At 34.2% G+C, this 13,366-nt stretch overlaps 1 protein-coding gene across 8 annotated transcripts in view; it reads right to left on the minus strand.

Annotated features, from left to right (window-relative positions):
* PTPRQ (protein tyrosine phosphatase receptor type Q) overlaps positions 1-13,366 on the minus strand; it is a 130,265-nt gene that overhangs the window by 31,471 nt on the left and 85,428 nt on the right. For 5 of the 8 annotated variants that reach the window (XR_007905921.1, XM_051795683.1, XM_051795681.1 and 2 more), the window contains 6 exons: positions 9,444-9,565; positions 5,578-5,764; positions 3,289-3,533; positions 2,604-2,670; positions 1,872-2,030; positions 420-642 (listed from right to left, as the gene is read on the minus strand). Coding sequence is in view for 7 of the 8 variants with exons in the window: in XM_051795683.1 (XP_051651643.1) it covers positions 420-642; positions 1,872-2,030; positions 2,604-2,670; positions 3,289-3,533; positions 5,578-5,764; positions 9,444-9,565 (1,003 nt within the window). In the remaining variant the exon portion in view is untranslated. Of the gene's footprint in view, positions 1-419; positions 643-1,871; positions 2,031-2,603; positions 2,671-3,288; positions 3,534-5,577; positions 5,765-9,443; positions 9,566-13,366 lie in introns of those variants that run through there. The other 3 variants (XM_051795686.1, XM_051795682.1, XM_051795687.1) reach the window with 3 other exon arrangements.

Below are 13,366 nucleotides of genomic sequence, written 5' to 3' on the forward strand. Positions count from 1 at the left end.
TTATGTGCATTTTCTTAAATATTGTTTCACTTAGAAACTAAAAACTATTTTTAGCTTTAGCATAATATAAGTTGGAATCATTATTCACCTGCAAAAGGGACATTATGACAGACATTAAGGACTCTGTCAATATCCTGAATGTATTAAAAAAACCTGTGTGAATTACTTGTCTTGAATTTGGCTTTATTTAATTTAAGAACTCAGTAAGCACCTTTTGTTGCTTGAAAAATTTTGTGAAAAATTTTGTAAAAAATTTGTCTCCCATATTTATGCTCAGCCAAAAAAATTTAAAATTAGAAACACATGACGATTATTTCAATCTCCACCTTTTCTAATTAAACTACATGTTTTATGTGTTTGCATAAATCTATATTTCACTTAAATCCTTCTCTTGGACAAACTGAGACAAATGTACTTACAGGTACTGCTTTCTTGGTTTAAGTGGACCATTACATATTTTATCTTGACTGCCTGGTATCATACACGTGGTATCAGCACCTATGACATATATCTCTTCTTTCCCACTCAGAACTTCTTTTCCTTCTACACATGGTGGGTTTGGAAAGCCTTCATTTGTAAAATATGGCCTTGGTCTATTGAAATAGGCATCGTACCACTTGGTAACATTCCCATCATGCTGAGCTATTGTCAAGAAAAGAAATAATAGATACAATTTACATTCTAACCAGGCTGTAATTGAAGAAGTTAAATAGGAAAATATATTTTTTAAGAGCTTAGCATGCTATTGGTGCTATTTACACAACTAAGTCTATAGCTGCGTTTGCACTTTTACTATCCACTCTGCATGTTTTGTTATCTCTGAGTAAGTCAACTGAATCACAGTTAGAAAATTTGCGGGGTGATTTTGCACAGGAGCTCTGCCTGTAGAGAATATTACTTGTGCAAGCCACTTGACCTTGAAACTGAGCATGGCTAGCTAGCAAAGACAGTAAAAAGTGTTTACTCAAGACAGTAAAGATTGTTTCAGAAATTAAACCAGTAGATTTGCATAAGTGGATGGTACCTAGCAGCTTATGAGAAAAATCTTCAAAATATTGCTTAGCATGGTGTTTGCATATCTGTCAGTTCAATAAAATCTTCACAGCAATAGTTATGAAGTAAATTTCTTTAGGATTAGTGCTAAAATGCAAAATTCAGAAAAAGGTGACCCGCATAATGTGAGTTCACTTAATGTATATGCTTTACTTCTGCACTTTGAAACCAAGGAAAATAAGGGAATTAAATTCCTGGAATTTGTCCTTCTTAGGTAAGTAAGCCTGATCATATGATGTCCTATCATAAAACTCCCACTCATATTGGTAAGCAATTACTCAAGAGTTTCACAGCAGTGTTCATATGAGTAAATATTCATCAGCCTGTACAAGGGAATAAACATTCTTACCCACAGTCTACAGAAGGAATTTATATAACTCCCTCTGCCCCCATTATGAAATGGAAATATCAACTGCACATGACTGCATTCTTTTATAGGCAACACTAATGATGACAGAAGAATAACCTTGCCAAAAAAAGAAAGGTTTCAGACTTTTTAACTTTCACAAATGTCAAATGTTGGGTCTTTCTATTTCAAGGAAATAGAAAATAAAGAAATATAATGACAAAAGTAGGGACTGAATAATATTGGTGGCTTCAAACAACGTGGATGACACTTAATTGGTAAGCGTTCCCAAAATCCAGCACCCAGGCCATAAGTATTGTGAAAGATACTTTCCTCTTAGTGCTATTGTCACAGCTAAAGTGACTTTGTTAGCTGCTTTCGAAAGTGAAACTACTGAAACCCAAGATAAGAAATGAAAAAGACAAACAGCCTGAGCTTTAAAAAGTTTTCAAGAGAACGTATAAAATTCTACCTCCAGCTTCCACAACAAGAATTTGTATCTTCTTGATAGGGCCATGATCATCACTGTAATAACATATTGGCATTTTGATTGCAATTGTTGTAGCTGTGACGAGTAATGCCCCATTGGTATCATAAACTGGTACTGGTTTCTTTTTAGGTCTTGGTGGTTCTGTTTTTAAATAAAGATATACCACAGAGTTCTGTTTTACAATATTTTCACTACAGACACATTGTTCAGGCACATAGCTGTGTTATGCATGAGAAATCTTCAGCATGTTTTCAGGGATGATTTAATGTTTTACTTAATGTCTTAAGACTCTAAAAACTATATTCCGATAAATGTCTATGTGCATCGGTTTTCAATTAAAAGAGAAAACAAAAAGACCGCCTATTAGTTTTTCAGTTAATTTCACTTTTGTTTATTTCGACAACTGTTACCCTGCATACTTAGCTTTACCTCTGTCCCATTCTAAGCTGTTCCCTGATGATAATTAAAATATTGAACTCAATATGATTACTTCATTGAGTCTACACATGCTTTACAGTATTGTTCAGATACAAATAGCAAATGATGATTAATATGCAGCAAAATTGAACACTACAATTCAAGGCTATCAGTTACAGATTCCTGTTCCTACATTATGTGGCCTCTAAATAATAGCCAAAGGCGCACAGCTGTGTACTCAGCAATTTCTTCAGCATTTATAAAGATTTCAGATAAAGGGTATTTTATGAGACATACCTTTGATATCCATGGTTATTTTCAATTGAATTTTCGGCCCCGCGCCAGCACCATTAATTGCATATACCTTTAAAAAAGCAAACACTTGCTTAATAAGTATTTGTAAGAGCTTCATATTGGCCAGTTCTGGATATACTTGAAGCAACAATGAATGCCAAAATACTCCTTTTGTCATTCACACTTTGCTAGAACTTACTTTATATTGCTTTACAATCCTAAGCACAGTAACACTTCATCACTTGTAATGTAGCTCTTACAAAAAGGAGAAAACAAGCCCACTTGAAGAGTTTTAGTTCCCCCTCTTATGTCCCAGTTTCTGACTATTTGAAAGTACTTCATTCACATACTCCTAGCAAGCTCCCCTTGCAGAATCAGACCTTTCAGGGGAGCCGAGTGAGCAATGCAAATAGCGGATTGAGAGAGATTTAGTCCTGTGCTTGTGAGGATGTGTCAGACTGCTGTGCTACTGCACAGGAACTGGTCAGCTGGACTAGGGATGCGTCCTGCTCCCACTCACTCTACCCTGTTCATTGCTCCCCTCATTCCTCAGACTTGCCTCTCTTTGCACTCCAGCTAACATTCTTGGCATGGAAATCTCATAGTCAGTCAAAGTTTGTGTTCCCCATTCAAACTAATCTCATGCATATCAAAGAAAAAAATCCAAAGCAAAACTATCAATTCTTACGCTGACATTATAGGTATGTCCTCCTTTTAGTCCTTCTATCATGGCAGTGACTGACTGATCTTTTTTTTCAATGACACTGAGGTTGTGGATCTGGATGGCAGCGGGATCATCTTCATTGTAAACCATAGCTTGATACACTTGAATATTTCCATTTGGTTCAGATGGTGGCACAAATGTTACTTGGAACTTTGTTACTTCATCTGGTATCTTCTGAAAAGTTATGTTGTTAGGTGGGTCTTCAGGCACTGAAATAAATATCTCAATGATCCACTTAATCAGTCTACAACTGTTACTATTAGAGTAAAATCAGAAAAATTACAAATCATATTTTTTGCACATCGGTATTATTCCATTGATATTTTCTGGGTTTTATTAAAAAATTTCAAAAATTTCTTCTGATTATCTACTCAGAAAGCCTGAAGGTATCATTATACCTTGAAATACATCTGAGGTAAACAAACCCTTGCATGGGTTGACAAGTAAGAAGCAAGTGTCAGTGAGTATCACTTTCTGAAAGCCCTCTGTCAACAGCAAGCTCCCTCCCAACATATAAACAAGCCACTGTACCAAATAGTCTCTGATTATCACGGCTAACTCTTTAGGAAAAAATTTTCCATTAGCTGATGCCCAGACACAAGTACAACATGCATTTTTCCCAGAGGTAGTTTCTTGTCAAATTCTTATTCCAGTAGCTTATTCTCAAGACAGCAAAGGTATAAATCATTTTCCCAATGTCCCTATCTGAAAGAAAAGGCTGTAACATTCTTTTCAGGCAGCTAAATATTTATTGCTCTACCTGAGCAGACAAGTATGTAGCATGACCTCTAAATAGTGAAATCAACACATTCAGCCAAGGATTTAGATGCAGTTGTCATACTTTCCTTTTTTTTTTTATACCAACCAACAAATGCTTACTCAGGCTTCACTGGAGCAAGTCTTTGTAAACTGGTCCTAACTCAGCTATATGCTGGGCTGTACAAACCAAATGAGACAGGATGAGATGGAAAAAAGAAAGTTCCTCTCTAAGGTTACTGCACCTCCTAATGTATCACACATTTAAATAAGAGAAAGGACTACCAAAACAGGTATCACAGGATACTGTCTGTCTCAGGATAGACCCAGCTAGCACCTAATTTAATCTTCTTTAATTTTTCCACAGTAAAAGACCATATCACCTTCCAGGGATATAAACAGGTTATGAAATCCTTAGAATTTAACTTATTAAAGGCACTGGAGAGATATACATAAACACACTCATATCGTATCATATGATTAGGGACCTTGGATTTTCATACATCAAAGGAAAGATAAATGATAAATACAATCACTGTGTAGTATGTTTAAATCTGAAATTAACCTGAGTATGTAGCTAAAAAAGTTGACCTTCAGCTGACCTCAGTAGAGACAGTTGATAAATACTTCGAATGAAACAAAACTTTAATACCTTTTGAGAAAATATTTTTATTCAAAACCAGCAAAGATAGTAGAGCATAACCATGACCTATGTATGTAAAGTTAGGACTGCATCTTCTCCATGTACATCTATTTATATTTTTCTAAGCAAATGACAATCCTGTCTACTTTTCTGTAACACAGCGCCATGAGGTCCTCATACAGTTCCTTACTCTCTTCTCTCAGTTTTATTTCTCTGAGTAACTTAATAACATCAGAAACTTTTGTCACCGTAATATGTAGCTCATTCTCCAGATTGTTTTGAGTCTGTGGAACAGCTGTCTCAAGTATAGATCCCTGTGAGCCTTCACTAGCAACTTCCTTGCACTGAAGGAAGGAGGAATACACATACTGTGTCCTCAAGTCAATACAGGTACAATTTATAAATGGTAGGATTAACTTTCATTTAGTTTTTATGTGTTTCGATTTTGCACCAAAACCAAGCATGTTGTATAGAGTTTTCAGCAGTCTCTTAAGAGAAACAGGCACCTCCACAAGGCAATCATCCCTGCCTAAGAGAGGTATCTTATATATACATGCTAATATAGATAGGACCTCCTTCTTCATTGACTATAGAAATAATCTAGTAATCTAGTAATCCACACACCCAAATTTTACATGAAGTAAGTTAGGATCCCTGCAGAAGTAAAGGTAAATCTTAGTATTCATAACCATCCCTTTTTTGTTGACTGAAATATTTTTAAATATTAAAGAAAAAATATTGTGAGGATAAATCTGTATTAAAAGCACACCTTGTGTTCAAAATTCTCATTTATTTGTCACATGAAAGAAAAAACTGCAAAGTTTGTTCCATACAAAGTAGAAAAAAATACAAACCTGCTTCAAAAGTGGAGACAATCACTGGAGAACTAGCCTTGCCTTCTAGGAGAGCAGCATTAACATCCCCCGTAAAGGCAGTGATTACTACAGAATACCTTGTAAATGCTTTTAAATCAGAAATTTCTAAGACTTTAACCTCATCCTTTGTCTTCAAAAACTGAGCTTTATAGTTGCCATTATCTACCTGTAAAAAAAGAATAGAATAAAAAAAATGTTACAAGGCTTGAAACACCCAAACCCAAGAAATTACTATTTGAACATCTTATTTAACTTCAATTCTTCCCCTTTTCTACCTAGTTATGTAGATGGATTCACAAGAATTCTCCAGCTACCAAGACTAGAAAGCTGTGCTGGGGAATACACTCCCATCTCACCCATGTGTTGCCTCTTTGTCACTTCCTGTAGTATGGGACTAAGGACAGGGCTGTTTGCTTGGTGCCATCTTACACCAAGCAAGCATGAACTGATTTCTAAGCACTGGGGCAGGGGAACTGTAGAGATCTGAAATGGGAATCAAACTAGGCAGAGATCCAGAAGATAAGCAGCCATATAGCAGAAAATTATTTGGAATACAAAAACAACTAGAAAATTGGGCAGCATTTTATAATGTGGATACAACTGCAGAAAGTGCAATTCCTCTTGGGATATATTAATAGAAGCCCTTTTTATGAGACAGTGGGGAAGGAGTAATTCTCTCACTAGAAAAGCTGAAAAGCAGAAATATGTTGGGTTCAATCCAGAAAACAGGGATGGTAGGAGACTTTGAAATATATAAAAAATCATGTTAATAAATTGAAGATAATCCTTTGTTTACAGTGTTCATGAAAATAGAAATTTTACTTGCACAAAAAAAAAATTAGAATTAAAAATTACACGGACTGCAATGATATACCTAACTAAGTAATTAAAACTATGACTATAAGTTTAGCTAGAAACCATAACAATCTATTGAGGGTTGCTGAGCAATTTTCAGCACCAGACATTAGAGGGAAAGGGTAATGAATAATTTGTGAGGAATACTTTAGGTATATTTGTCTCTGTATTAGAGCAGACTATGGGTTGGATTACATTTTGGGCTACCTATCCTCCTTACATGTCAAATAATCTGTAGTTCTGTTGACAAATCTCCATTGTTAGACTTTATATCCAATTAATCACTTCTAATGGTAGCCTCAAAAAAGGAGAAAAAGGAAAAAAAGGGGTTCTTTTCTAGTGTTTGATCAAGTATCATTTACAAAGTTTTATTTATGTCTATTCCCACTACTTCAGTTAATAATGTTTTTATTATTGTTTCTTCAGTGTGTAATTTGAAAAGAGAATTAGGTAGTTGTACAGTAGTTTTCCCACTGAACAAAATCAGTATTAAAGGCACCTGATAAAACATTAGAATAGCTCAAGCATACCTTTTATTTGACAGATAGCCCTATATCCCCACTGAGAATTAACCTGAACTAAACTATCTGATGGATAAAACAGACATTCATTTCCTGGGATAGCCATCAAGAGCTGAAACACTTTCTTCTATTTGACTATCAAAAAACCCTGGCATATAATTATTTATACAATAGCTAAAATACAATCAGCACTACATTATTAAATTTATTTCTATTCTTCATGAAGTTTAATAGTTTCTAACCCATTTCCAGGAATATTTTATTCAGGATTATTCTAATTATAGTAGACAGCAAGACAAAGTAAAACATGACTCTGAGGAACAATAATGAAGGAGTAGTTTTTAGTTTTTCTGATCTACAAAACTGCAAGGAACGTCCTAGTAATTTAAGCAGAACCCTAATACATTGAGTTATGAATACTAATTACTAACTTTTAGTACATAGCAGAGTAGAAACCTGAATTATTCTGTTTGGTGATCCTATTTTTATAAATCCTTAAAGATACTCAGTTAAAAATAAAAATTAGTAAAGTTTGTGGAATTTGGAGTCTTCATAAAAATTTCCCACTGGGACTATAAAATATATACTAAAATTTTCACTGAAAAAGATTGCGACAGTTTTATTGGCTTTTACAAAGTAATAGATTTGTCTGTCTACCAAATTTCTACAGAACTGACACCTGTAGTTACTGATCATTAGACAGACAACATCTGATTACAAGGAATCCACAGACACAGAGCTGATTACCTGAAATATATTGGGGAAAAAACCCAAACAAACTCACTCTGTAAAACAAAAACCAAAGTCTTCCGAACTGAAGATTTAAACAGTTTTTTAAGTTCCTTCCAAATGCTGGCAGGTTCACATGGAATAGCTCACATTCCATAGTTCATCTTGCTTTAGGAATTTTACTATAACTTATATTGAAAAGGTATTTATAATATTTTCAGTGTGTAGAATCAGATTATACTCTCTATATTATTTAGGAATTATCAGAGAGAGAAGAAATTATTTAAATACAAGTGGATTAAATATTAAATACAAAAAAATCAAGATTTGAGAATTGAATTTGGAAGTTTATAAAAACCATGATCTGTTTTTCTGTTAATGCACTACAGTGCTGTTTAGTCAAAAGTGACAGGAACTTTTCACAAGGAAGAAGTCTTCTCTAACTTTATTAAAAGAGAAATAAAACTTGTTATTTAGTTTCTAGTGACCTACACATTGGGCCAAGGAATCATTCTTTCCCTGTAAGTACTCCCCTTGCTGTTGTACATCCTTCATCCTGCCATTCTACTGCTGTGGGAAGCATCTTCAGAACTGAATAAATTTCTCTCTACATCTTGTACAATGAAGTTAGAGAAAGAGAAAATTGTAGGATTACACATTTTTTTAGTCTCTCTTGTAACTTTTCTGAGTAGCTTAAAAATGATTTATATTTTTTTACTGATCTCCTAGGAAATTTTGATTGCACAAAAATCTCAGCATTAATATGTTGGCATGTCTGTAATTCTTTTGACAGACTCAGAAACATTGAAAATACACATGTAGTCTTACTCTCAGAAAATTAAAAGAACTTTCTACTTAAAGGCCTTAAATATTTTGAAGTAATCTTTAATTTTTATAATTTTTTTTGCTACTATCTAACAGACTGCTTTAGAAGTTTTAAAACTGCAAACAACTTTTCCTGGATAATGTCTGGTACACTACTTCCTATTTTCGCTGATAGCCCTGTCTGTATAATTTTTGGCAGAACAAGGAACCTATATCCTACTTCTCATGTGCTTGAACTTGGAAAGCTGCATATCTTGCCACAGGGCAGGAAATTAGGTTTATTAATGGTGGTTTTAAAGAGTTTTGTAAGAGTAGTAGAGGATGAAAAAACAAAGGCCACTAGATCTTTTCTCTTATGTCAGCTTTTTTTTGTTATAAAGATCAAGGAGAAAGAAGTGTTATTGCTGTGCTACCAAAATACAGTTAATCTGATGGACAGAGCACCAAGTGCGAAGTGGGAAATCTAGTTTGACTTTAAAGTTTGCCCTCTGGTGCCATGTAACTTTGTACAGGTCATTTCCTTTTGCTAGGCTCTCCACTTTGGTTTGTAAAATCACTACGATGAACCTTTTCTTCCTTTGAAGAAGAAAGAAGTCATTATGGTTAGAAAGAGGTACACTTCCACAAAGCTCAACTACTGTTTTCCTGTGTACATTTATAGCTATATTTTTTTTCTCCAAGAGCTCTTACTAGCACACATTTTTTAATATGAAGTAATTAATTTATCTCCCATTAAGAAATTAATAAATCTACAATTAATTCTTATGTGGAATTTATGTGGAAATAGACACAGTCAACTTTTTTTTTTTTTAATCCAGTTATTTCTGTCCTGTAATTTCTGTAAGGAAACCTGCTGTGGTATTTACATGATCAAACATCTATATAACTACTAACAGTAAAACTGAGTTGCCTTACTGAGGTAACGTCTATGAGGTAGCATGTTGGTCCTGTGATGATGGCAGGTTCACTCCAGCTGATATTAATACTGTGAGGAGATGTAGCTAAAACAGTCACATTTTCTGGAGGACCATCTGGAGCTGTAGAAAAAACTGTGCATGTAAATCATGGCCAAAGAAGTACACAAAAAATAACCCAGTAATTTTAGTGGCCAATAGAGATTTGAAAATAACATTTTTTCACACATTTACCTTAACAAACTGTTTAAATAATTATAACTTTTTTTTTTTCCTTTTTCATCTGTAAAGCATACCATGTGATTTAGAAACACATCTTTCATTGTAACCACTATGACTTTTCTGGAGCATGAACTGCCTACAACTGCATCTTAAATTGAAATTATAGGATTATTGAATTACAAGTTCTTTGTATTAATTTTACATGACACAAGCAAAATATATATAACTATTTAGACAAATTATATTTGTTTATGTCAAATGAATCATTCAAAGAAAAAGAAATTGTGAAAATACCTGATTTTCTGCATGCTAGAAAAAATTTCCTGCAATGTCGGAGAGTACAAGTAGAAATAACTTTCTACATTTCCTTTCAATTTATTCTTAACATGTTTAAAAATTCCAGAAAACACACACAAAAAAAGTGATAGGAATAAAAAGAGAATGTTCACATTAAGAAATGGGATTTCCCTAAAATTTCCCTTTGTCAAGGTGATATGTGAATTAACTAGTTATTTCTTATTCATGGATATTAATGAAACTATAATAACAACACAGTAGTTCTCAGTAAGTGGTATTACTTTTTCATAGTGACCATTTTAAATTTCAGGAAAACAGAACTTGGAATAGAAGTGACAACAGATTTGTAGATAACTTCAGAACTTGGCTCCATGTTGCCTTTTTTGGGGGTTTACTACAAAAAAAAAGACAACTGTGGTAAGTATCACTGAACAGCCTGTTACAGAAGCAACAGATTTGGACATATTTCTGGAACTTGGGTTCACGGTGTCTTTGTTATAATCTACTAAAGAATATACCTATCAGTTAACAGTATGTTATAAGAACATTATTAAAGTGATCATACCTATTCTAACTAGAAGGTGCAGTCTCTTTTCTAAAACAAAATTAATGCAGGAATATGTGGCTTGGTACCATTAATCATTATGTAAGAGGGCTTAATGAGGAAAAAACTGGAGGATATACAAGGTTACTTAGTTTTTTAGGAGGAAAACAGGGTAGGAAAAGAAAAAAGAACATGGAATGAAGTATGTAGCTATTGAAATTATGTATGAAAGATTAATGAGGAAAATAATAAAACTTTACACTACAAATTTGGCACCATGGCTGCAGAATAAAACAGGAAGATTTGGGAGTAAACAAGGTGCTATGATGAGTTTAGGGTGTTAGATATGGGAGTTAGATTGCTGTGCTGGGATCAACAGCAATATACAAGACTTTTTAGGCAGGATCAAATTCAACCATTGGAAGCAGTCCCCAAAAATACTGAATAGCATGGAACAACTGAATGAAGAGCGTAACTGAACAAACTGTGAGAGCACATGAGGGGTGGTGAAAGGGGAGAGTGCTCAGTGAAGGCTGGCTGTCAAGTGGGAGCTACAACAGATAAAACAAAAATACAAGGGCAAACTTGTTCCCTGAAAATTAGAACAAACACAAATAAAGTTTATTTTCAGGTAATGCATGACAGACTTGTTGCTCAAACAGTGTCTTTCAGAGTAAACAATGCTTTCAGTAACTATGGCAGTGGTATTTATTAGCTTTATTGCAAAATGAAATGTCTGGAAAAGAGTATAAAATTATATTTATAGCTTATTGAGCCTTAGTCTTCAAACCAAGCAAGTTTCCAAAGACAATTTTCCATTACTTTTTACAGAACTAATGGAGCATTTAATCTCAGAATTTTTTTCAGGGGTCACTTTACATCTATGCATTAGACAACAATGGTGTGAAATAATTTTAAGGCATAATCTAATCTACAAATTACCCAACCATGTGGGTAATTTCCATATGTAGTTTACACTTGCTGCACTTTTAAGATCTTTGTAATAAAATTTAGATTGAATATGTTATATTTAAGATACTCATCTAAAATACATCTAAGGATTAATATCAGACATTAACCAAATCATACTAAAATGTAGGAATATTTTCTAAAATAACATGTATAATTAGAAAGAAAACTACAAAATTAAAGGTGTCTAACATGTCTCACGTCTTACAAAAAAACATCTTTTTTAAAACTGTGTTTGATTTCAGTGGATAACTGCCATATTCTGATATGGGTTTGCTTGTGAAATTAATCTAGTCAGTATGAGGCCATATCACTACACTCTTTCTCTTATAAATCACAGCAATTTACTCAGTAGAAATGACCTAGTCTTATTCTCTCATTCCCCCATAATCCAATCACTTCCTCTCATAAGCACTTTTCTCCTGGTTTTCACAATAATGCATTTTCTGTAACTAATAACCATCATTTCCTGATTATCATGCTTCTATCCTTGCACAGGAATGTGGGTCTTATGGAGGTCAGGGTCATCTTTCCCATCCATCTGTGTCCTGGTGCTAAGGCAGCAGTTAAGCGCGTTAGTTTGAAGATAAGTCTGGATAGCCCATCATCTAGCATAATCCTCAAAAATAAGACTGAATACTCCAGTTTTCTAACAGAAACTCATGGTTGCCAGTTTAGTTAAGATCAGCTCTTTTACCAACAAAAATTGTGTGTTTCAGTTATCTAATTTTATAATCATCCAGGTTACTTTTACCTATATTTAAACAGCTATATTAGGCCGTATTTAATTTCCAGTGTTTAGTTCTGAGGAAATGAAAGGAACAAATTAAAACAAGTTCTCTCAGGCAAAACTTTCCAGAAGAAAGGGCATATAACAAGACATGAAATCTCATTACTTTTCATCACACATACTTTTCATCTTTAATAGTACCAAGCAACTGGGCATCAGCAGGGATTGGGAAAGAAGGTGCTGAAAAGAGAAGCATAACCCTCTGCCCCATGCATCTATGTCCTAGCATTCGTGGGATATTCGAACATCTGGGGTTTCCCTTTGTACCTCAGTATATCCTGGCATTAGGAGACTTGGCAGTTTACCAAAAAGCACTGCATTGTGTAACTGTACGAGATCCAAAATGAGGTCAGTGATCTCACTGTCATTCATCTTCTATCTAACACTGACCCTCCAGAATTATTTTTCTCTTAGAAAACAGAAGTTTAGCCTATCTTATTCTCCTTATAAATGCAAAAGTGAAGGTCAGGGTAAGTGCAGGTGTGAGCAAATAAAGTTTCCTTAGCTATGTAAAACATTTCTTGTCCTTTCCCTTACTGTGAGTCAATACTGTGTTATTATGTGCTGGTAACTATATAAATCTAAGTTATAATGAAAATATTTATTCTTGCAGACTAGATTTGGCTCCTGAGTAATCAATCAGGTAAGTAATAACAGTGCCATCAAACTATTTTATGAGACAATAGGACAGTCCCTGGGAGGATAATCTGTAAGACAGAAGGCTGAATAGGTTATCTGTGTGATGTGAGAACCAGACTGTACTGAACAGCTTATAACATTTTCCATGGAGTAACTTTATAACCACTCTCAGTACAGAACACTGCCATTATTTTTTGCTTGAAACTTGCAAATGGGTTAAAGAATCTTAAAAATAATTCCTGTAGCCTTACACTTGCCTTCATAATGAAAAACTGAAACAAACAAGCAAAGATCCTCACCTTAGTCACTGGATATTCAGAATTATTATTCTAAATAGGTATTTCTGCTCTAGCACAACAGTCAAATCCTCAGCACTTGCAAAAAATACTCAGGATTTCTGTTATGTAATTTTTGCTGCTGTTGAAGTTTCTTTTCTTTATGTTCTGGGAAATTAGTTTAACAG

This window comes from Manacus candei, unplaced genomic scaffold (genome assembly GCF_025592945.1).
Source record: "Manacus candei isolate 608988 ecotype Guabito, Panama unplaced genomic scaffold, ASM2559294v1 h1tg000043l, whole genome shotgun sequence".
Taxonomy (NCBI): Eukaryota; Metazoa; Chordata; class Aves; order Passeriformes; family Pipridae; genus Manacus; species Manacus candei.